Genomic DNA, 25,257 nt, shown 5'->3' with positions numbered 1-25,257 from the left:
TTATTTTCATTAATTTATTTATAATTAGTCCAGGGTTGTTAATTAGAATAAAAATTAGAAGTCTTATTTATTAACGTGGTTCAGCTTTCTGTGAGAGATTAAAGCTCTTCCCAAAGTTTGTTCCCAACAATACAAAGCTTAATTTGTTAAGTCATAATATATAAAAAAATTGTTAAACAGGGGTTAACTATATTAAAAAATAATTAATAGTCTGGATTCGAGTCCTTGAATGACTGACAGCATTTAAATAATCGACCAGAATACCCTGACGGGAACAGACGATTCCCCTTATTACTTTTCATAGTAAGAATTTAAATCAATCTGAACGATGGCAAAGAAAGAATAAATCTAGTCGCCGCAGGGCCGCGCGTTTTTGAACGCAACTTAACTTATCAAAATATTTCCGAAAAATCCCAAGAAAACGCAGGCGAATGGCTCTTCCATAAATGAGTCCAGAAATCGGTAACACTACTGGTACCCATTGGACGCAACGATTAATCAACCCAAAGTGACAAACGTTCAGGTCCTAAACCACTCCGTTTAAAAATTATTTCTCATCCCTGATGACAGACCATTTCAAGCTATATAAACAAACGCGGAAGACTCCCTTACCCCCTGGAGCAAATACCATCGATTATTGACATGAGTTTATTAACGGCTTCATTTTAATCAAGACAAATTATGCCCCAACAAGCAAAAGATGTTGCTTTGGCTATCACAGACTTTATACACCAGGTTTGTGCTCAGCGAGGTTGATCAAAAATTGACGATAAGTTGGAACATGTATCCGCTAAAGGCAGTCGCGTTGAGATTTGCCAGAAAGCTAATGCGAAAGGTTATGGACTGACGAGGAAGCGAAAAAAGTGGTCTCAATTAAATCTAAACTACTTAGTTCGACTCCACCCAGTGACGAATTTAAAAAATATGTCCAGCTAATGAAGAAAAGGTTGTTTCCAAGCTAATTCGAGAAATTCCACGTATTGGGTCACTGGGGAGTACCCGTTTCCTAGCATCACCAGAGGTGACGCACAACCAGCGCAAGAATTCCAGTCGAGCAGGATTAGATGACTTTCACCAGTACACCATTCTGGCCAGCCGAGTCGACCGGACAAGATCGATATTAAACAACCCAACAGAGAATCAGTTAACTGAAATCTGGCAGAAGTTGGATTGAACTTGGTGCGAAAAAACCAATCTTGGGTTCCATCGACAGGAGCTGGAGACAATGCTAGGAATAACATCAGGAAACCAACCGCACGACCAAGAAGATTTGATTGCATTGGAAAAATTAGCACGCGCACGCAATCTGGGTTTTTCTGAAAAGGAAGCTCAACCTAAAATATATTTACAGGAATTACAGGAGTTCAAGGCAGAGCAGCAAATGCCTGACAAGGAGGCACTCAGTTTAGTTAAGGCTTTATTTGCTAAAAAAACACACATCCAATGGTTACGTTTAAGCTCCCATAGATTGACCATCTGGGAAGATTTCGTGAACTTGCGTTTACTGTATATTTTATTCAACCTAGAGCAGACTCAGAGATCGGAGTGCGGGAGATTTACAATAAATACCAAGCAGCTGACCAGGAAGCTCAGTGTTCATTGACGACATGCAGAAACTGTTCATGGTGATGACAAGTCCACCATCTGAAGAAATTCAAGTCAATCTCATTGCCCAGAGACTAACCAAATAACTCCAAGTTGATCTGAGAGCTTCTCCAACCAAGTTCACGGAGTATATCGGTTTTCACTTAGCAGTTAATATGGCCCCTACTAATCTACAATATTTAAGTAAGGCATAAGACGAAAATGAAAAGTTTTTCTTCAAAAAAAAAAAATCACACTCTCAGCCACCATCCCAGATTCACGTCATACAATCACCAGAAATCATTCAGGTAGATGACGATGGAGCTAACAACGATATAGAAATCGACTCCTCCATCAACTATATAAAAAACAATTCATCTCAGCGCAGGGAAAACTTTATACGAAGGCAAGGATCCGATTATCGGCAAAATAAGAACGGTGGTAGACGCATAAATTACGCTGTAGATGTAAGGAACTCAGATTTCAACAGGTGCCCGAAAGTCCGAATTCCTCTCAAGCCCCCCAATCATTGCGAATGTAATCCTGAGACTAAATCCTTCACGTCCCAATTCAACATGACACTAAATTCCAATTTAGAATATGACGATAGTACAGACAAATTGACATAAGACGTACAAAAAGTCAAAAAAGTTTTTACGTGGATATCTATTCAAAATTAATAATACCCATTACTTTATTAAATTAATAACTTACTATATAAAGTTTACTTATCCAAATTAAGTTTTTTATATTCTTTGCTCACGAGTGTTGAAGTTCAAAAAATTTTATAGTTTTTTATATATTATATCTTTTTGCGTTTCATATGTTGAGACGAAGTTAACTACCATTATATAAAATTTTGTCAAAAGTGTACCAATGTTAAAACACAACAGGTTATTTAATGTGATCTTTATTATATAACTCATAAAGTTACGAGTTTTCATACTCGATCGAGCCAAGTTTCTATGAAAGAAATATTTTATTTAGAAATAAGTTCACAAAATGTTTACGCAATTAATATCAAGACAAATTAAGGCCAAAGTTGTATCAGACAGATATGAAATGAAAATCATAAATTGGTAAATAAACAGCAAAAATTAATTTCGTTTAGGATTAGAGATAGCGACTCAAAGTTTTGTTTCAGGTGCATTGATCCACCGGCCCCAAAATGGATATTGAGCTAGCCACAACTAAAAGTGTAGCAACCTCAAGCCGGGGGGGCTGAAACGTGGCCAGTTGGCTCACATTAGGCAAACACCAATTTACCACCTGATGCAAATATCATCAGCAGATAACTTGTAAAACCCGATTAGAAATTAGGTGATAATTGCTAACTATACCTTAATAGTACAAAAATTGTTTGAGAGTAGCACTAGAACGTATCCCCACTTCTCAATGCTAATTAATGTACGCGGTAGCCGCGTGCATGCAGTCTTTGTTCAACCTTCATAATGTATACTTTGTAATTGATATTTTTGTTAAAATGTAATAAATTATTTTTCACCGTGTTATAATGTAATGTTCGGTATTTTCTTAATTTACACCGTTGATTAAATAAAAACGGCATTTTAATCTACAATAGTACGATACGACTCCGATTATCAGTTAACAAGGAGTATGTCATACAATAATTAAATAATAGGACGCATATAGAAGATAAATTCGCTCGGCATGTCGTGTACTCCCGAGGTCTCGAGTAGTCGGCCATTTTGTTGAGAAAAGCGTCGTTTCATTGTTTCAAGAGAAGTTATCATACACGTCTTTTATTGAGGAAGATCTTGGTTTGTCGGTCACTTCGATTAATTCGTCTGTTCCTGATCCAGTAACCGGCCCAACTGCAGCTACGAGAAATCTACCACCGCTTGACAACGCTAAAGCACACTGAAGTGGTAGTAGTACCTGTTGTAAGTCAGGTGGTATATTGGTAAGAATTGGACGCGGTATTGAACTTACTTTGAGCTGTATTTTTCAATATTTAAATTTTGACGACCATTTAGCTCTATTTTTCCATACTGAGCGATCAGCGGAGCAGTACGCGGCAAAGATTGGTTTTGTATCGGAGCTGAATCTATCTTTCAACGAGTATCGCCACCCACTATTTGCTCTGGACCATATTCTTTACACGAATAAAATCAATTTAGCTATTTGTAGCTTTGAAAGTTATCGGTTTGGTCCACCGTAAACTCTAAAGCTACATGCATTTGGAGCAGCATCGACTCATAAGCTACGGCTTCGAGTTGGTTACACTCCGAGTGTAACGAGCGTGTCTTTTCGACCTAGTTCATGTTTAATTAATACATAATCATTTATTAATTTGTTTTCTAATGTAAAAATTTATTCACTCTACGAACAGTCGAGACCAGCCACCTTACAATAGCAATCATCCAAGATTTATGTGACTAAAAAAGTTTTATTATTATCAATTATGAATATTATTATAATATAATTGAATATAAATATAATTGAATTAATTGTAATCCGACCATCTATATTATTAAGAGAATAAGAAAAATTTTGTCTCCAGGATAGTCACATCATAAAATCTATTTTTTTTTTTGTGAAATTTAGTGTCATAGGAAAAGTCTTGACTTGAATTTGTGACTTTTCAAAGTTTTATATCATTATCATCAGTAGTTAATTTATTATGATAAGTATTTAGGCTGCATTCGAAAATGCTCTATCTCTAGATACATAACTAAGAAATGACTTTATATCTTGTGAATTATTGACGTTTTTAAAGATATAAGCTCACTCCGACATTATACTCATCGAGACCTTTCATTTGAGTACCCACATGAATTTTTTACATATTTATATATATATTATATATATATATATATATATATATATATATATATATATATATACTGCTATATATATATATATATATACTAGCTCATACCCGCCCGCTTCGCTGGGCATACAATACAATTTTATAGTGTAACCTAGACGAAAAATATAAACAAAATGATTAATTTCAAAAAGATAATGAATATAAATTTTGAATTGGAGAAAAGTGATTGTTTGTGATGACCGATGTCAGCGAGTTTTAAATATATGAGAAAAGTATTTTATTATTAACAATCAATCAATCAATGGGTCAGTTAGTCAGTAAATCTGTCATTACATAGATTTCCGCATCACCCATGAGGTACTGTGTAGTAAGATGCGTTCCCATTATTTTACATGGCGGGTCCCCAGTAGGCCTAAACCATGTAAAAATTACCAACATGAAAATAAAAATATGCTCTGAAAACTTTTTATTTAAAAAAAAATTTTTTTTTTAATTTTTTAAACTCATTGAGTTATATTTTTTAGTAAATTTCACTTTGATGTTCTTTATTTTTTATGTATGGCAATTTTTATAAATATCAACGCAAAGAAATTTTTATTTTTATCACGTAAATTTATTTCTTTCAATTATTACATTTAAGTACATACTATTATCATATGATTACTTATAATAATTGTAAAAATATATAAAATCTAAAATAATGTACTTATATGTTTAAAACTTCTTTATACACAACATTTTCGTTCGCTTCTCTGATTGAAGAATGATGAGATCTTCATAGGAACTTACTCTTGAACATGCTACATAAAATTGACCATTGGAAAAACATTCACTTTGCAAATCTACACCAGCTAATTTTAAACTCTGCCCTTGAGCTTTATTAATAGTCATCGCGAAGCAAACTCTAACTGGAAACTGCAAACGCTTAAATTCACAATGATAATCTGATGGAATCAAAGGTATTCTTGGAATGAATACATTTTCACCCTCATACTTTCCTGTAAAAATGATCGCTTCAATTAAATTTTTCCGCAGAGTTTTTACCTGTAGTCTGGTGTCATTACACAATTTGGGAGGATTCAAGTTACGCAACAACATTATCGGTGTACTAATCTTTAGATGAAGAATATGAGGTGGTATGCCTGGCGTGTTAAGTGTATGCAGAAACTCAACAGGATAATGAACAGTTTCCTCTACTTCTATGACTGTATCCACAGACTCATACTTCATATGTTCAGTTGTTTGTTGTTCTAGCAGTAAGGTATCAATTCTATCAGCTGATTCATTTGTTGGAGTCAGAATAGCTCTTTTTTTTAACCATGATAAACTATCTAATGCACCACGTTGAATATTCGGGTATATTCTATTAATTAAAGTAATCAAATCTCCCACAGTTTCACAAAGGTTACTTGGAATGGTTATTTTTCCTTCTTCTTCTGGGAGATTTCCGTTACCTATGTCAATCAATAATTCTGAAAACTCTTTCGCTCTCAAGTCATTTTGAAGACATACCCTCATATTAACTTTCAACGATAGGACTTTTATATTAGGCCATAAAATTGAAGATTTTAGGCAGGCTTTAATCTCATCTGCATGTGTCCCTCGTGGTACAACAGGTAAAGTTTGTCTGAAGTCACCAGCTAAAAGAATAGTCAACCTACCCATAAGTCGATTATTCTCTCTAATGTCTTGAAGTGTCTGATTAAGAGCCTCAACACCTTTCTTGTGGGCCATAGTACACTCATCCCACATTATAATTTTTGTTTCTTTGAGTAAATGCGCCATGTCACTTTGCTTTGAGATATTACAAATGGGATTATCGGAATGATTCAAGTTGAGAGGTAGTTTAAAAGCTGAGTGCGCCGTCTTGCCTCCATCAATTAACGTAGCTGCAATCCCTGACGAAGCAACAGCAACAGCAATATTTTTTCTACTCCTAATTTTAGCAAGCAGAAGATTGATCAAGAAAGTTTTCCCAGTTCCACCAGGAGCATCAAGAAAAAATAACTTCCCTGAATTAGAATCAATTCTGTTCAAGACTTCATCATAAACTTGTTTCTGATCGTCATTTAATTTCGAAACCCCTACAGAAACTGCTTCGATCAACTGAGAAACATCATAAGCCAATTCATTCATGTACTGACGGTTGTTAATAACGTTGCTTTGCTCTCTTAATGGTTCTGGAAGCCCAAATTCTAACAATGACTTACCTGACATTGATGTAACAATATCTTCAAGAAGGATAAGACACTGGTTGTAAACGATATCAACGATCAGTTCAACATCTCTACTCTCTCTTTCCAATTGTCTTTTGATATCTTCTGCTAAACTTTCCCGGTACTTTGTCCATAATTTTATCGGATCTCCCACTTGACAAAATACCAACATAATCGCGAATAACTCTCTAATTTTATAAGGAGAATCAAAAATAGAAGCTTTTTATAAAGTACGATCCCAGTTAATATCATCTTCCAATAATCCAAGTGCTCTGCAAGTTGCTTGAAAAGTCGGATGCTCTACACCTTCTACAGTTTTTAAATCATTGAATGAAGTAGGACCACGAATCTCATGTAGGAGAAGGCGTAAATAGTAGCATTCAGCATTACCGGGATGGACAGTATACACTCTACCCAACACATGATCTTTTTTAATTTCTGGAAAACCTGTCACGACTTTTCCTTTTTTCCTCCTAATAAATTCATTGTTTCTCCAAACGTAATAACCTGGAACTTCACTATACAAAAGAGTTCGCGCAAAACTATCTACTTTACAGAGATCGAAAAAACCTATAAGCGTTGTTTTCTTTGGATTCGCGATTTTATAAACAATGTTCTCTTCTGTGAAATAAACTTTTTGACCATTTTCTAGATGAACAGCAAGATGAACAACAGGAGGATATCTCTCATGAATGTGAAAACCGAAAATACGCCAGACTGCTTCAGAACTGCTTATGTATCGTCCTGCTTCATACCTAGAAACCTCATCTAAATTTTCAACGGTAAACGCTGCCTGATCAGAACCCTTATTTACGTACTTGCAGATGTATCTAATAGATTTAACTGAATTGCAATACTCAATATTAATATGAGCTTTGAAAGTACGTGACAAAACAGAATTAAATGGTACCACCCATCGATTTTCAATATCATTTCCATTAATTTTTATTGCTATTCCACCGTCTTCCGGAGACCGCCTTCGATACTTAGGATATCCATCTTCACCTGTTTGAGTTTCTTTCAAGAAAGGCCTTGGGTATCGTTTAGTGCAAACACCAGCCAGCATGCAAGGTGAACTGAAATTGAAAACTCCACACGGGCCATGAATCATTGTTGATTTAATAATTTCATGAAGTGTTTGATCCTGATCGGGGTCAGGTAATTCAGCTCTTATAACTTCGTCAATAGAGTCAGGTCTTATTTTTTCTTCCAACCAAAGAAGAATATGAACATGTGGAAGTCCACGCTTCTGCCATTTCACAGTATACATGTTACACCTTACATTGCCAAAGATACAACCTTTTGTCAGAAGATTCATCATGTGCTTAACTTTCAAACAAAATACCCTCGCAATGATATCGTGTCGATCATAAGATTTTTGTCCTTGTCTCAAAAGATCTTCAATTTCTGACCATTTAGGATTGCAAGTGAATGTAATGAATAAATCTGGACGTCCGAAATGCCGTACGTACGTCATAGCGTCTTGAGTTCGTTCATGCATGTAGCGGGGTCCACCAGTGAACGAAGACGGCAATACAACCATTCTACCAAGTTCTGAAAACTGTCCATCTCTTTTTACTATAGCGTCTTTTAGGTGGATATACTCCTCACTCCTAAGTTTTGTTTGATTATTACGAATCCAATTGAGCCTTTCAGTTTCAATCTTAGCATACATGTCAACTAAAAACTGATTAAAGAGATTACGAAAGAGTACTAAATGACATATTTCACTAACACGCTCCATTAACCTATAACTGTAGAACTCAGAAGCAGAGACAGTCTTCTTGAGAGGGGACCTAGTCTTTGCGTCACGTTTAGGTATGTTTATGCGCACTGGCGCATCTCGGTCTTCGGGACCCATTAGCATTAAGTGGGGGAAATTTTGGGTTTCTTGGTCAGTTGAGTAGAGGCAACAAGTCAGAAGTAGTGCAGTGACCAATGCAGTAACATCGCTAGCCAAAACAGTCCAAAGAAGGAAGCCTGAGTTTCCAAAGCACAAAAATTACACAGGTATTGAGACTTTGATTCCTTTGATGAGCCAAGGGGGTCGTATACCCGGCTCATCAATTTTACTACTTCTCATTATTAATTAAATTTTGATAATTCAATTGTTTATAATAATTTGCTCAATAATAATTAATTATTTTAATTGATTTGATTCGTTAGCATTGTGAGCATTCCTCTTGGGGGATTTTATACCCGAGGAATGTTCTAGACCTTTTGGGTTTGGAAGTCGTGAGTAATTAAATTATTAATTTGGCAGGTTAATAATTATTAACGTCTTAGATTGGCTTAAATAAACTTATTTTTACTAATAAAATATTAATAGTAATTTCTGAACATCGAGAAAAATTTCAGTAGTCAATCTCACGAATTTTAGTCAACGTCCGTTAAATTTTTCAACTTAATCAGTACCCAAGGTCAAAACGATAAAATACTAACGAATATTTGGCGTCCGTTTTAAGTATGGAATTTCATGTTAATTAATTTTACTGGATAATTTACGGTGAACAATTGAATTATTATTTAACAATATTGTCGCAAAAGCGTCAATTACATTACGGCGCATTAACACTGAGATACCCGTAGAAATTCTTTGGTGATTAATTTTTGATACTGAGTGAAAATAATATAATTAATTATTTAATCCGGAAATTTCTACGTGGTTATTAAATAAATTTATTGAACTAATGTTCAGGAATTCGTTAAATAAATTTAATTCGTCATTTGTTGAAAATTCTTGTAAAGTGGTTATTAACGTGGATTAAGTCCAAGAGATTATAGTTAGAATTATAGGATAAAATTTCTTAAGGAATTATTTAATTACCACGGTTGAATATTAAAAGCGAAATTTGATTTAGAATAATTTTATGTGTAGGATTCAGTCCAAGTTTTAAAGTGTTATGACGCAGATTTTACTTTTTGTATTTGAGTATTTTAGTTAATTATTTGAAAATTAATAGAAACAATTATTGTTATTAGTCCGGCGATTATTATTTAATTTTTGTAATTTTATATTATTATTACCGAAGGTATGATTAAATTGTAAAAGAAATTAAAAGACTGGCAAAATTATTCTAAGTCCCGAGGACAATTTAGTATGGAAAATCAACGAATGGATATAAAATGAAAGAAATGACGATTATTATTTTAGTAAGAAATAAATTAGGTAAGCGAAGATTTTATAAGTCCCGAGGACAATTTAGTATGGAAAATCAACGAATGGATATAAAATGAAAGAAATGACGATTATTATTTTAGTAAGAAATAAATTAGGTAAGCGAAGATTTTATAAGTCCCGAGGATAATTTAGTATGGAAAATCAACGAATGGATATAAAATGAAAGAAATGACGATTATTATTTTTGTAAGAAATAAATTAGGTAAGCGAAGATTTTATAAGGCCTGAGGACAATTTAGTATGGAAAATCTACGAATGGATATAAAATGAAAGAAATGACGATTATTATTTTAGTAAGAAATAAATTAGGTAAGCGAAGATTTTATAAGGCCTGAGGACAATTTAGTATGGAAAATCAACGAATGGATATAAAATGAAAGAAATGACGATTATTATTTTAGTAAGAAATAAATTAGGTAAGCGAAGATTTTATAAGTCCCGAGGACAATTTAGTATGGAAAATCAACGAATGGATATAAAATGAAAGAAATGACGATTATTATTTTTGTAAGAAATAAATTAGGTAAGCGAAGATTTTATAAGTCCTGAGGACAATTTAGTATGGAAAATCTACGAATGGATATATAATGAAAGAAATTGCGATTAAAATAATAAAGAATTATGAAATGAAAGAAACGAATAGATAGAGAATGAAGGAAATTACGATTAAAATAATAAAGAATTAAGTTTCGAAAATAAAAACTTAGAATTTGGCGAGACGAATGGATAGAGAATGAAGGAAATTACGATTAAAATAATAAATATTTATTTTTAAATGCTAGTTCGCGGACACCGGACAGGTGTCTAAAACGACCCTTCCGGTTCGTTACAAAAGAGTTGGGAGAAAAATGATAAACGCCAAAATTTGGCTCGATAAAGCAAGCAATTCTTTCTCGGGAGAATTACTCGGTCGAATACTCTTCACCAAGTAATTCCAGAGGATGATACTCTACCTGAGTCTGACCAAGGCCCAGGTAAGTATCGTGAACCGACCGGATGAAAGTGCTGACTTGACCATGTAGGGGAAATTTGGCCACCGCGTAGCCGGAAAGGGTTGCTTTCCAAGCACCCGAACGGGATTAGGGGTGAGTAGGGCCTGAAAGGGTTGCTTTCCAAGCACCCAAACGGGATTAGGGGTAAGTGTAGCCGGAAAGAGTTGCTTTCCAAGCACCCAAACGGGATTAGGGGTAAGTAGGGGCCGCGACTGAGGGTGTATCCATCGGGAGGTTTACCAATTTGTAAAGATAGGAGTCAGAGTTTAGCCACCAGGTGGAAAAGAAAACCGGAAAAGAAACGATGTGTGCGGGTTATGTGTAAATGTTTATACAAAGTTTGTACATATTATCACTTAAGCTTTTGATATTTGTTGTTCTAATGTATTGATTATATTGTTTAATTTGCTTATATTGTTTATATCGTTTATTAATGATCAGGCCAATAAAGAGGTTTCCTTTTTTTGATTTATTTAAACATGAAGGGTTTTGTTTATATTTTGTTATTGATAATGTAATCCCCGTTTATGACCCTGGACTCCGGCGAGCAAATTTCGAGCCGGGGACAAATTAGATTTTTATACTTTTGAAAACGTGGACGTGTTCGGTGAACAAGGCCCAGTAGCGATTAACTCGCTCCTGGGGGACTCCCAAATTCAAGAGACGCACCTGTCCACCGCTAGTTCCCGCAAAAATCGAACCGCCAATAGAAAATCAGCCTCTCGATCACGCCATGAATCAACCGCTTTATTGGCTGATCGCTCCCACTAGACATGCGCAATAGCCTTCTTCCCCAACTCAACGAGGAAGAAGACGAACTATTGTTATTATCTTTCGCTTCCACGCTTTCGTTGCAACAAGTCGCCATTAATTCCGCTTTACTTTCGCTTATTGTTAATTAACCGCATTTCGCTATTTTTATAATTTAAATTGCTTAAATTAACCGCTAATAATTCGCTCTAATTTGTTACAGATAAATTGTGTTATTTGTGCATTTATTTCACCGTTTTTACAGTGCTGGCAGAGTGTTCACCCACGTGTCAACCGGTATCGCTTGTGCTAAACACGCTGTGTATTATAAATCCGCTTTTATTTAAACAATCCGCTATTTAACATATTAAATATAACTTGTATTTAGTGTAAATAAATTTATAGTGTTAATTTTGATAATTATTTACGCGTTTTAATTGAGATATCCAGACCTTAACCTGATCCCCGCTTTTCCGCTCTTTCAACATTTTTCATGGACGTTACAGTGTAATTAAAGAATTGGTAATTTTGGAAGTGTCATACAATTTTAATTGCAAGCTAATGACTGAAGATTTATAAATTGGAAGTTAATCTAATGTTTTCTTGAATTAAATCTTGTTAAATAATTTTATAAATAATAAAAATAAAAGTAGAGTCAGGGTGTGTGTTTGAAGACGCGTGGGTTATGTGTGTGAAGATCGAGCGGGATATATGTGTGTGAGTGTACGCGTTCTCTGCTTGTTGATGAATTGCCGAGTAGAGTAACTCGTACATTCCTAGAAGCCGTTGTATAGACGCCAAGTGGGGGTACAGCGGCAGTAAGTTAGAAACTGCGGTATAGACGCTCCATAAGAGGGTACCGTCAGGATTAAGAATTTTTTTAACGATCTCTACTTGTTGATGAATTGCCGAGTAGAGTGATTAATACACTTTAGAATCCGTTGTATAGACGCCAATTAGGGTACAGCGGTAGTAAGTTAGAAACCGCAGTATAGACGCTCCGTATAAGGGTACTGTAGGATTTTGAATTTTTTTTGGACGACCCCTACTTGTTGATGAATTGCCGAGTAGGGTTATCGAGTCTTGGTGCGACGTTTTCTACTTGTTGATGAATTGCCGAGTAGAGGACTAGCACTGAGTTGAGGCGACGGTTTGAGCCCGAAATCCTCCGGTAGTTATAAGCGGTAGTGTTAAGTTAGTTGTAAGTGAGTGGTGTACGTGCAAGGGCACGAGTTGTTATTCTATTTTGTTGTTAAATAAATACCGGTCATTTTTGTTAAATAAAAATTTATTTCTTTCAGATCACCTTCCTCCACTCTCTCTCCCTGTAGATTATAAGCTCAGCTCTGGTTTCCGGTTCCAGGAACCGAGATACAAAATCCTGGTGGTGCCCTTGTTAATTTAGAATCATTTATTTATTATATTGCTTTTATTTAGATTAATAAAGGGGCCAATGAACAGGCATAAACACCCGTTACAATGTAATAACCATCCTCTCCACGGAAAAACATCAAATGGTACTGAAGAGCATCGTATGCACGATGCGTTTCACTAATCCGTATTAATTTATTGTCTATACTGTAAAGAATTATATCTCTTTTTTCGAAATCCTGACTGACAATAACAACTGCTACTTCATTAGTTTGAGGAACATTGAAACGACCCTTGTGCTGACCTTGCGGTTTTCTATCGGCATTAATTACAACCTTGAACTCTTTTTGGTTTCTAGGAACTGAATCGATAGCGGCCTTGAAATCCAAAATATATTTATTATTTTTATGAAGCGACTTCTGTAGTTGGATAACTAATTCGGGTTTAACACCAGGAGTAATTCCACAACGGATTTCACTCTCACGTTTATCATCCCCAAGAAAGTACAACTGAAGAAAAGAAGGATGCTGATGAGGTTCAGCCATAAGGCTACCTAGTCTGTGGTACACTTGCCCCTGAATTTTAAATGTTGGCATATAATTTTCCTCCTTCACTTCTTTTGCTCCGAATGACGTCATCTGAAAACATCCGTTATACTTTCGAATCGTGGAAAGAAAATGTTCTGAAAGCGGGTCTTGATGGATAAGGAGACTGTACAAAGGTTTAGGGTAGGGCTCAATTGTAGGAAGCTGGACTTGACCACCACTGCAGCACATTTCTGGAGGTTCATCCATCCATTTTAAAGCACGACAATAAATACACGGTAATCGTTTTCCGATGTTTACAATTTTATCATTTCCATAATCGATGTTCGTTTTATAGTGAAAGCCAGACAAAGTCTTAGATTGCCAAGGTGCTAGTTTAATTTGTAACCTTTTTTGGTTGTATTTAACTACAGCTGCCTGATTAACATGTTGGTTTTGAGAAACGTACCTTTTTACAGCTTCTCTATTTACTTCAGGATGAAATTTAGTATATTTTGAAGCAGCTTGTCTCAATTGTTTATTCCTAATTGCATTTGTAAATCGTTTCCTCCTTTTTTTTCCTCTATTTGGTTGAAGAGGTATTACATTATCACTAATAGATTCACTTGAACCTGATAAATTAATTTAAGATATTGATTGAGACTGTAAAACTTCCACTGACACATTTTCTTGAGGCTGAGATACTGAAAATGATACATTTTTATCATTTTGTTGCACATTATCATCACTATTTAAATTCAAATTTGATAAATTAATGTTAGAAATTGATTGAGGCTGTGAAACTGCCACTGACACATTTTCGTTAGTCTGAGACACTACCCGCTTGGAAAAGGTTTATATGTTTCAAAATATATGATTAAATATATTATTATTATAATGTGATATATGGAACGATATATAAAATCATATCTATAGATTTGCCACAATGATATAAAAAAATATATTGTAAATAAATATATCATTTTCATGTATAAACCATATATTCATCAATATATTTGCTTCATGTATGCACGATCCATACGTGTATCGGTATCACTTTTTATATAATGATACCTTATACTTAAAATAATGTATCGATAAATATATGGTGTCACATATATTCTTTATATATTGTACATGATATATTATATATGGTTTTTATGTATTTGGTAATATAGCAGATAATATATACTAAACAATATATGGATCACCATATATTAATGAATATATTATTTAAAATACATGGTTCCATATATAGAATAAAGTTATACTTTTCAATATAGACAATTTTGCCGCCATTTATTCATCACTTATATGCAATATATTGTATAATATATTTTTAACGATATATAGTATTTTCATGCGGGTAAGAATGAAAGATTTTCTTTACTTTTTTGCATATTATTGTCACTACTTACATGAACATTACCACCATGCATTGACTCGACAAAATCAATCAAAGCATCGAAATGACCGTTATTAAAATTTCCCTTAAATCGTAGTCTTTTTATACCCTGTGTCGCTTCTCCAACGAAAGCCATGAGGCAGCCGCCTTGAGCCACCTTGATACACTTGAAATTGATAAGGAAATAATTCTGCAGCTGCCATAATTTCGCAAATGGACCCATACGTGTTATGCTTAGACATTTCTGTACAGTAAATACCTTGAGTATCATAAGGGGTGCCAGATGGCATTTGTGTGACGAATTAAAATCTTGTCCAATTTTTTGATACATGTTTAACAATTTCTTTTCGAATTTCGTCAGCCTTCGATACGTTGCCGTATATCAGTAGGGACAAAGTAGAGAATAAACACGCTCCGTCGCCTAAAATCTCGACAATTCGAAAAGGCATATAATGCCCACCTATTAAAATATATTCTACGTTCATAATGAAAATTTTTTAAATATTATAAATAAAAATTTTCAATATAATTGAATCTTATCCTAAATTTAAAAAATATAAAAATTTTAATCAATATAAAGAAAATATCGTTAATAAAATGAAAATATGAATTTAAAAAAAGCATTAAAAAATTAATGGAAATTAAAAATGTCATAAAAACTCACCAACACAACGGAAGTAAATTTAATTTATAACAAATTAGAGCAATATCAACAAAACTCACCAATAACACAATTGAATTAAATTAAATTATTTAAAGTTATAACTTATATATTTTTAGATAATTAATTAAAATTTGATATCTTCTTTTATCTATGAAACAATTGTTTTGACAGCTCTGAATTTGTTTATAAATTACATGAATGAATATGTTATTATTCTTTTGTCTAAGCGCCAACTCCAATAACGTTATTAAGATTGGTAATTCAGATGATTATTTCTTATCTTAGCGCCATTTTTTTATAAAATATGAATTTTAGTGATCAAGATTATGGAATTAATCACATAGTAATTGGGAATATAAATAACAATGTTATTATATCAATTTTACTGAAAATTAACATCGATAAGGTAATAAATAGATTTATTTGTGCTTATAAATATAAAAATGAATATTTTTAATCTTTATTATTAAGAAATTCATCACAAATTAAGTGGTATTAAAAAATATATTTATTATTATTCATTTTATTAATAATTATCTTAAATCTACTTTTTTTTATAATAATTTAACGATATTGTGAAATTTTGGAGAAGATACATCAAACAAAATTTACCATTTTAATTTTAATCATTAAAATCAGTATAATCATTTAACAATATCAACATTAATATTTATGTTACATTTATCTGTTTTATGATATAATGGAGTTCATCCTTTATTATCATTCCAATACATATTAGCTATTTCAGTTATTAATGATTTAGCTATTCTTTCTTAAAAAAAGTATGATTATGAATTCCTACTGTCCCAACAATCAATCGATAAAAATCGATGTATTTGCCTAACATTGTATAGAATAATACTGTTGAATAATAATTGTATGGAATATTAATATATAGTAACTTTCTACTTTTATTCTAATCATTCCTCTGAATTTAGTTTACAACCGAATTTGTTATTACAATTTATGTATGTTAACAGTTGTTATAGCAACGGTAACCATGGCAACGGTATCCATGACAACGGTAGCTATAGCAACGGTAACATCAGCATCCTTCTTTTCTTCAGTTGTACTTTCTTGGAGATGATAAACGTGAGAGTGAAATCCGTTGTGGGATTACTCCTGGTGTTAAACCCGAATTAGTTATCCAACTACAGAAGTCGCTTCATAAAAATAATAAATATATTTTGGATTTCAAGGCCGCTATCGATTCAGTTCCTAGAAACCAAAAAGAGTTCAAGGTTGTAATTAATGCCGATAGAAAACCGCAAGGTCAGCACAAGGGTCGTTTCAATGTTCCTCAAACTAATGAAGTAGCAGTTGTTATTGTCGGTCAGGATTTCGAAAAAAGAGATATAATTCTTTACAGTATAGACAATAAATTAATACGGATTAGTGAAACGCATCGTGCATACGATGCTCTTCAGTACCATTTGATGTTTTTCCGTGGAGAGGATGGTTATTACATTGTAACGGGTGTTTATGCCTGTTCATTGGCCCCTTTATTAATCTAAATAAAAGCAATATAATAAATAAATGATTCTAAATTAACAAGGGCACCACCAGGATTTTGTATCTCGGTTCCTGGAACCGGAAACCAGAGCTGAGCTTATAATCTACAGGGAGAGAGAGTGGAGGAAGGTGATCTGAAAGAAATAAATTTTTATTTAACAAAAATGACCGGTATTTATTTAACAACAAAATAGAATAACAACTCGTGCCCTTGCACGTACACCACTCACTTACAACTAACTTAACACTACCGCTTATAACTACCGGAGGATTTCGGGCTCAAACCGTCGCCTCAACTCAGTGCTAGTCCTCTACTCGGCAATTCATCAACAAGTAGAAAACGTCGCACCAAGACTCGATAACCCTACTCGGCAATTCATCAACAAGTAGGGGTCGTCCAAAAAAAATTCAAAATCCTACAGTACCCTTATACGGAGCGTCTATACTGCGGTTTCTAACTTACTACCGCTGTACCCTAATTGGCGTCTATACAACGGATTCTAAAGTGTATTAATCACTCTACTCGGCAATTCATCAACAAGTAGAGATCGTTAAAAAAATTCTTAATCCTGACGGTACCCTCTTATGGAGCGTCTATACCGCAGTTTCTAACTTACTGCCGCTGTACCCCACTTGGCGTCTATACAACGGCTTCTAGGAATGTACGAGTTACTCTACTCGGCAATTCATCAACAAGCAGAGAACGCGTACACTCACACACATATATCCCGCTCGATCTTCACACACATAACCCACGCGTCTTCAAACACACACCCTGACTCTACTTTATTTTTATTATTTATAAAATTATTTAACAAGATTTAATTCAAGAAAACATTAGATTAACTTCCAATTTATAAATCTTCAGTCATTAGCTTGCAATTAAAATTGTATGACACTTCCAAAATTACCAATTCTTTAATTACACTGTAACGTCCATGAAAAATGTTGAAAGAGCGGAAAAGCGGGGATCAGGTTAAGGTCTGGATATCTCAATTAAAACGCGTAAATAATTATCAAAATTAACACTATAAATTTATTTACACTAAATACAAGTTATATTTAATATGTTAAATAGCGGATTGTTTAAATAAAAGCGGATTTATAATACACAGCGTGTTTAGCACAAGCGATACCGGTTGACACGTGGGTGAACACTCTGCCAGCACTGTAAAAACGGTGAAATAAATGCACAAATAACACAATTTATCTGTAACAAATTAGAGCGAATTATTAGCGGTTAATTTAAGCAATTTAAATTATAAAAATAGCGAAATGCGGTTAATTAACAATAAGCGAAAGTAAAGCGGAATTAATGGCGACTTGTTGCAACGAAAGCGTGGAAGCGAAAGATAATAACAATAGTTCGTCTTCTTCCTCGTTGAGTTGGGGAAGAAGGCTATTGCGCATGTCTAGTGGGAGCGATCAGCCAATAAAGCGGTTGATTCATGGCGTGATCGAGAGGCTGATTTTCTATTGGCGGTTCGATTTTTGCGGGAACTAGCGGTGGACAGGTGCGTCTCTTGAATTTGGGAGTCCCCCAGGAGCGAGTTAATCGCTACTGGGCCTTGTTCACCGAACACGTCCACGTTTTCAAAAGTATAAAAATCTAATTTGTCCCCGGCTCGAAATTTGCTCGCCGGAGTCCAGGGTCATAAACGGGGATTACATTATCAATAACAAAATATAAACAAAACCCTTCATGTTTAAATAAATCAAAAAAAGGAAACCTCTTTATTGGCCTGATCATTAATAAACGATATAAACAATATAAGCAAATTAAACAATATAATCAATACATTAGAACAACAAATATCAAAAGCTTAAGTGATAATATGTACAAACTTTGTATAAACATTTACACATAACCCGCACACATCGTTTCTTTTCCCGTTTTCTGTGCCACCTGGTGGCTAAACTCTGTCTACTATCTTTACAAAGTGGTAATCCTACCGATGGATACACCCTCAGTCGCGGCCCTACTTACCCCTAATCCCGTTTGGGTGCTTGGAAAGCAACTCTTTCCGGCTACACTTACCCCTAATCCCGTTTGGGTGCTTGGAAAGCAACCCTTTCAGGCCCTACTCACCCCTAATCCCGTTCGGGTGCTTGGAAAGCAACCCTTTCCGGCTACGCGGTGGCCAAATTTCCCCTACATGGTCAAGTCAGCACTTTCATCCGGTCGGTTCACGATACTTACCTGGGCCTTGGTCAGACTCCAGGTAGAGTATCATCCTCTGGAATTACTTGGTGAAGAGTATTCGACCGAGTAATTCTCCCGAGAAAGAATTGCTTGCTTTATCGAGCCAAATTTTGGCGTTTATCATTTTTCTCCCAACTCTTTTGTAACGAACCGGAAGGGTCGTTTTAGACACCTGTCCGGTGTCCGCGAACTAGCATTTAAAAATAAATATTTATTATTTTAATCGTAATTTCCTTCATTCTCTATCCATTCGTCTCGCCAAATTCTAAGTTTTTATTTTCGAAACTTAATTCTTTATTATTTTAATCGTAATTTCCTTCATTCTCTATCTATTCGTTTCGTCAAATTCATAATTCTTTATTATTTTAATCGCAATTTCTTTCATTATATATCCATTCGTAGATTTTCCATACTAAATTGTCCTCAGGACTTATAAAATCTTCGCTTACCTAATTTATTTCTTACAAAAATAATAATCGTCATTTCTTTCATTTTATATCCATTCGTTGATTTTCCATACTAAATTGTCCTCGGGACTTATAAAATCTTCGCTTACCTAATTTATTTCTTACTAAAATAATAATCGTCATTTCTTTCATTTTATATCCATTCGTTGATTTTCCATACTAAATTGTCCTCAGGCCTTATAAAATCTTCGCTTACCTAATTTATTTCTTACTAAAATAATAATCGTCATTTCTTTCATTTTATATCCATTCGTAGATTTTCCATACTAAATTGTCCTCAGGCCTTATAAAATCTTCGCTTACCTAATTTATTTCTTACAAAAATAATAATCGTCATTTCTTTCATTTTATATCCATTCGTTGATTTTCCATACTAAATTATCCTCGGGACTTATAAAATCTTCGCTTACCTAATTTATTTCTTACTAAAATAATAATCGTCATTTCTTTCATTTTATATCCATTCGTTGATTTTCCATACTAAATTGTCCTCGGGACTTATAAAATCTTCGCTTACCTAATTTATTTCTTACTAAAATAATAATCGTCATTTCTTTCATTTTATATCCATTCGTTGATTTTCCATACTAAATTGTCCTCGGGACTTAGAATAATTTTGCCAGTCTTTTAATTTCTTTTACAATTTAATCATACCTTCGGTAATAATAATATAAAATTACAAAAATTAAATAATAATCGCCGGACTAATAACAATAATTGTTTCTATTAATTTTCAAATAATTAACTAAAATACTCAAATACAAAAAGTAAAATCTGCGTCATAACACTTTAAAACTTGGACTGAATCCTACACATAAAATTATTCTAAATCAAATTTCGCTTTTAATATTCAACCGTGGTAATTAAATAATTCCTTAAGAAATTTTATCCTATAATTCTAACTATAATCTCTTGGACTTAATCCACGTTAATAACCACTTTACAAGAATTTTCAACAAATGACGAATTAAATTTATTTAACGAATTCCTGAACATTAGTTCAATAAATTTATTTAATAACCACGTAGAAATTTCCGGATTAAATAATTAATTATATTATTTTCACTCAGTATCAAAAATTAATCACCAAAGAATTTCTACGGGTATCTCAGTGTTAATGCGCCGTAATGTAATTGACGCTTTTGCGACAATATTGTTAAATAATAATTCAATTGTTCACCGTAAATTATCCAGTAAAATTAATTAACATGAAATTCCATACTTAAAACGGACGCCAAATATTCGTTAGTATTTTATCGTTTTGACCTTGGGTACTGATTAAGTTGAAAAATTTAACGGACGTTGACTAAAATTCGTGAGATTGACTACTGAAATTTTTCTCGATGTTCAGAAATTACTATTAATATTTTATTAGTAAAAATAAGTTTATTTAAGCCAATCTAAGACGTTAATAATTATTAACCTGCCAAATTAATAATTTAATTACTCACGACTTCCAAACCCAAAAGGTCTAGAACATTCCTCGGGTATAAAATCCCCCAAGAGGAATGCTCACAATGCTAACGAATCAAATCAATTAAAATAATTAATTATTATTGAGCAAATTATTATAAACAATTGAATTATCAAAATTTAATTAATAATGAGAAGTAGTAAAATTGATGAGCCGGGTATACGACCCCCTTGGCTCATCAAAGGAATCAAAGTCTCAATACCTGTGTAATTTTTGTGCTTTGGAAACTCAGGCTTCCTTCTTTGGACTGTTTTGGCTAGCGATGTTACTGCATTGGTCACTGCACTACTTCTGACTTGTTGCCTCTACTCAACTGACCAAGAAACCCAAAATTTCCCCCACTTAATGCTAATGGGTCCCGAAGACCGAGATGCGCCAGTGCGCATAAACATACCTAAACGTGACGCAAAGACTAGGTCCCCTCTCAAGAAGACTGTCTCTGCTTCTGAGTTCTACAGTTATAGGTTAATGGAGCGTGTTAGTGAAATATGTCATTTAGTACTCTTTCGTAATCTCTTTAATCAGTTTTTAGTTGACATGTATGCTAAGATTGAAACTGAAAGGCTCAATTGGATTCGTAATAATCAAACAAAACTTAGGAGTGAGGAGTATATCCACCTAAAAGACGCTATAGTAAAAAGAGATGGACAGTTTTCAGAACTTGGTAGAATGGTTGTATTGCCGTCTTCGTTCACTGGTGGACCCCGCTACATGCATGAACGAACTCAAGACGCTATGACGTACGTACGGCATTTCGGACGTCCAGATTTATTCATTACATTCACTTGCAATCCTAAATGGTCAGAAATTGAAGATCTTTTGAGACAAGGACAAAAATCTTATGATCGACACGATATCATTGCGAGGGTATTTTGTTTGAAAGTTAAGCACATGATGAATCTTCTGACAAAAGGTTGTATCTTTGGCAATGTAAGGTGTAACATGTATACTGTGGAATGGCAGAAGCGTGGACTTCCACATGTTCATATTCTTCTTTGGTTGGAAGAAAAAATAAGACCTGACTCTATTGACGAAGTTATAAGAGCTGAATTACCTGACCCCGATCAGGATCAAACACTTCATGAAATTATTAAATCAACAATGATTCATGGCCCGTGTGGAGTTTTCAATTTCAGTTCACCTTGCATGCTGGCTGGTGTTTGCACTAAACGATACCCAAGGCCTTTCTTGAAAGAAACTCAAACAGGTGAAGATGGATATCCTAAGTATCGAAGGCGGTCTCCGGAAGACGGTGGAATAGCAATAAAAATTAATGGAAATGATATTGAAAATCGATGGGTGGTACCATTTAATTCTGTTTTGTCACGTACTTTCAAAGCTCATATTAATATTGAGTATTGCAATTCAGTTAAATCTATTAGATACATCTGCAAGTACGTAAATAAGGGTTCTGATCAGGCAGCGTTTACCGTTGAAAATTTAGATGAGGTTTCTAGGTATGAAGCAGGACGATACATAAGCAGTTCTGAAGCAGTCTGGCGTATTTTCGGTTTTCACATTCATGAGAGATATCCTCCTGTTGTTCATCTTGCTGTTCATCTAGAAAATGGTCAAAAAGTTTATTTCACAGAAGAGAACATTGTTTATAAAATCGCGAATCCAAAGAAAACAACGCTTATAGGTTTTTTCGATCTTTGTAAAGTAGATGGTTTTGCGCGAACTCTTTTGTATAGTGAAGTTCCAGGTTATTACGTTTGGAGAAACAATTAATTTATTATTAATTTATTATTTTTCCAGAAATTAAAAAGATCATGTGTTGGGTAGAGTGTATACTGTCCATCCCGGTAATGCTGAATGCTACTATTTACGCCTTCTCCTACATGAGATTCGTGGTCCTACTTCATTCAATGATTTAAAAACTGTAGAAGGTGTAGAGCATCCGACTTTTCAAGCAACTTGCAGAGCACTTGGATTATTGGAAGATGATATTAACTGGGATCGTACTTTATAAAAAAGCTTCTATTTTTGATTCTCCTTATAAAATTAGAGAGTTATTCGCGATTATGTTGGTTTTTTGTCAAGTGGGAGATCCGATAAAATTATGGACAAAGTACCGGGAAAGTTTGGCAGAAGATATCAAAAGACAAATGGAAAGAGAGAGTAGAGATGTTGAACTGATCGTTGATATCGTTTACAACCAGTGTCTTATCCTTCTTGAAGATATTGTTACATCAATGTCAGGTAAGTCATTGTTAGAATTTGGGCTTCCAGAACCATTAAGAGAGCAAAGCAACGTTATTAACAACCGTCAGTACATGAATGAATTGGCTTATGATGTTTCTCAGTTGATCGAAGTAGTTTCTGTAGGGGTTTCGAAATTAAATGACGATCAGAAACAAGTTTATGATGAAGTCTTGAACAGTATTGATTCTAATTCAGGGAAGTTGTTTTTTCTTGATGCTCCTGGTGGAACTGGGAAAACTTTCTTGATCAATCTTCTGCTTGCTAAAATTAGGAGTAGAAAAAATATTGCTGTTGCTGTTGCTTCGTCAGGGATTGCAGCTACGTTAATTGATGGAGGCAAGACGGCGCACTCAGCTTTTAAACTACCTCTCAACTTGAATCATTCCGATAATCCCATTTGTAATATCTCAAAGCAAAGTGACATGGCGCATTTACTCAAAGAAACAAAAATTATAATGTGGGATGAGTGTACTATGGCCCACAAGAAAGGTGTTGAGGCTCTTAATCAGACACTTCAAGACATTAGAGAGAATAATCGACTTATGGGTAGGTTGACTATTCTTTTAGCTGGTGACTTCAGACAAACTTTACCTGTTGTACCACGAGGGACACATGCAGATGAGATTAAAGCCTGCCTAAAATCTTCAATTTTATGGCCTAATATAAAAGTCCTATCGTTGAAAGTTAATATGAGGGTATGTCTTCAAAATGACTTGAGAGCGAAAGAGTTTTCAGAATTATTGATTGACATAGGTAACGGAAATCTCCCAGAAGAAGAAGGAAAAATAACCATTCCAAGTAACCTTTGTGAAACTGTGGGAGATTTGATTACTTTAATTAATAGAATATACCCGAATATTCAACGTGGTGCATTAGATAGTTTATCATGGTTAAAAAAAAGAGCTATTCTGACTCCAACAAATGAATCAGCTGATAGAATTGATACCTTACTGCTAGAACAACAAACAACTGAACATATGAAGTATGAGTCTGTGGATACAGTCATAGAAGTAGAGGAAACTGTTCATTATCCTGTTGAGTTTCTGCATACACTTAACACGCCAGGCATACCACCTCATATTCTTCATCTAAAGATTAGTACACCGATAATGTTGTTGCGTAACTTGAATCCTCCCAAATTGTGTAATGACACCAGACTACAGGTAAAAACTCTGCGGAAAAATTTAATTGAAGCGATCATTTTTACAGGAAAGTATGAGGGTGAAAATGTATTCATTCCAAGAATACCTTTGATTCCATCAGATTATCATTGTGAATTTAAGCGTTTGCAGTTTCCAGTTAGAGTTTGCTTCGCGATGACTATTAATAAAGCTCAAGGGCAGAGTTTAAAATTAGCTGGTGTAGATTTGCAAAGTGAATGTTTTTCCAATGGTCAATTTTATGTAGCATGTTCAAGAGTAAGTTCCTATGAAGATCTCATCATTCTTCAATCAGAGAAGCGAACGAAAAATGTTGTGTATAAAGAAGTTTTAAACATATAAGTACATTATTTTAGATTTTATATATTTTTTACAATTATTATAAGTAATCATATGATAATAGTATGTACTTAAATGTAATAATTGAAAGAAATAAATTTACGTGATAAAAAATAAAAATTTCGTTGATATTTATAAAAATTGCCATACATAAAAAATAAAGAACATCAAAGTGAAATTTACTAAAAAATATAACTCAATGAGTTTAAAAAATTAAAAAAAAAATTTTTTTTTAAATAAAAAGTTTTCAGAGCATATTTTTATTTTCATGTTGGTAATTTTTACATGGTTTAGGCCTACTGGGGACCCGCCATGTAAAATAATGGGAACGCATCTTACTACACAGTACCTCATGGGTGATGCGGAAATCTATGTAATGACAGATTTACTGACTAACTGACCCATTGATTGATTGA

General features: G+C 34.0%; 4 protein-coding genes across 4 annotated transcripts; 2 read left to right on the top strand and 2 right to left on the bottom strand.

The window, feature by feature from the left end:
• Nucleotides 1-3,321: 3,321 nt before the first annotated feature.
• Nucleotides 3,322-6,766, bottom strand: LOC123269701 (ATP-dependent DNA helicase PIF6-like). The gene is made up of 2 exons (XM_044735536.1): nt 5,168-6,766; nt 3,322-3,543 (listed from the first exon to the last, which is right to left on the bottom strand). Exons 1-2 carry the CDS (start codon nt 6,764-6,766, stop codon nt 3,322-3,324), a joined length of 1,821 nt encoding a protein of 606 aa, XP_044591471.1.
• Nucleotides 6,767-6,817: 51 nt separating this feature from the next.
• LOC123269700 lies at nt 6,818-8,455 on the bottom strand. The gene has a single exon (XM_044735535.1). The coding sequence runs from the start codon at nt 8,453-8,455 to the stop codon at nt 6,818-6,820; it is 1,638 nt and encodes a 545-aa protein (XP_044591470.1).
• Nucleotides 8,456-21,488: 13,033 nt separating this feature from the next.
• On the top strand, nt 21,489-22,868 carry LOC123269699. The gene has a single exon (XM_044735534.1). It carries the CDS (start codon nt 21,489-21,491, stop codon nt 22,866-22,868), a length of 1,380 nt encoding a protein of 459 aa, XP_044591469.1.
• A 212-nt stretch (nt 22,869-23,080) lies between these two features.
• On the top strand, nt 23,081-24,844 carry LOC123269697 (ATP-dependent DNA helicase RRM3-like). The gene has a single exon (XM_044735533.1). The coding sequence runs from the start codon at nt 23,081-23,083 to the stop codon at nt 24,842-24,844; it is 1,764 nt and encodes a 587-aa protein (XP_044591468.1).
• Nucleotides 24,845-25,257: the final 413 nt, after the last annotated feature.

This window comes from Cotesia glomerata, linkage group LG7 (genome assembly GCF_020080835.1).
Source record: "Cotesia glomerata isolate CgM1 linkage group LG7, MPM_Cglom_v2.3, whole genome shotgun sequence".
NCBI lineage: Eukaryota > Metazoa > Arthropoda > Insecta > Hymenoptera > Braconidae > Cotesia > Cotesia glomerata.
This window is presented reverse-complemented; position numbering and strand designations above follow the sequence as displayed.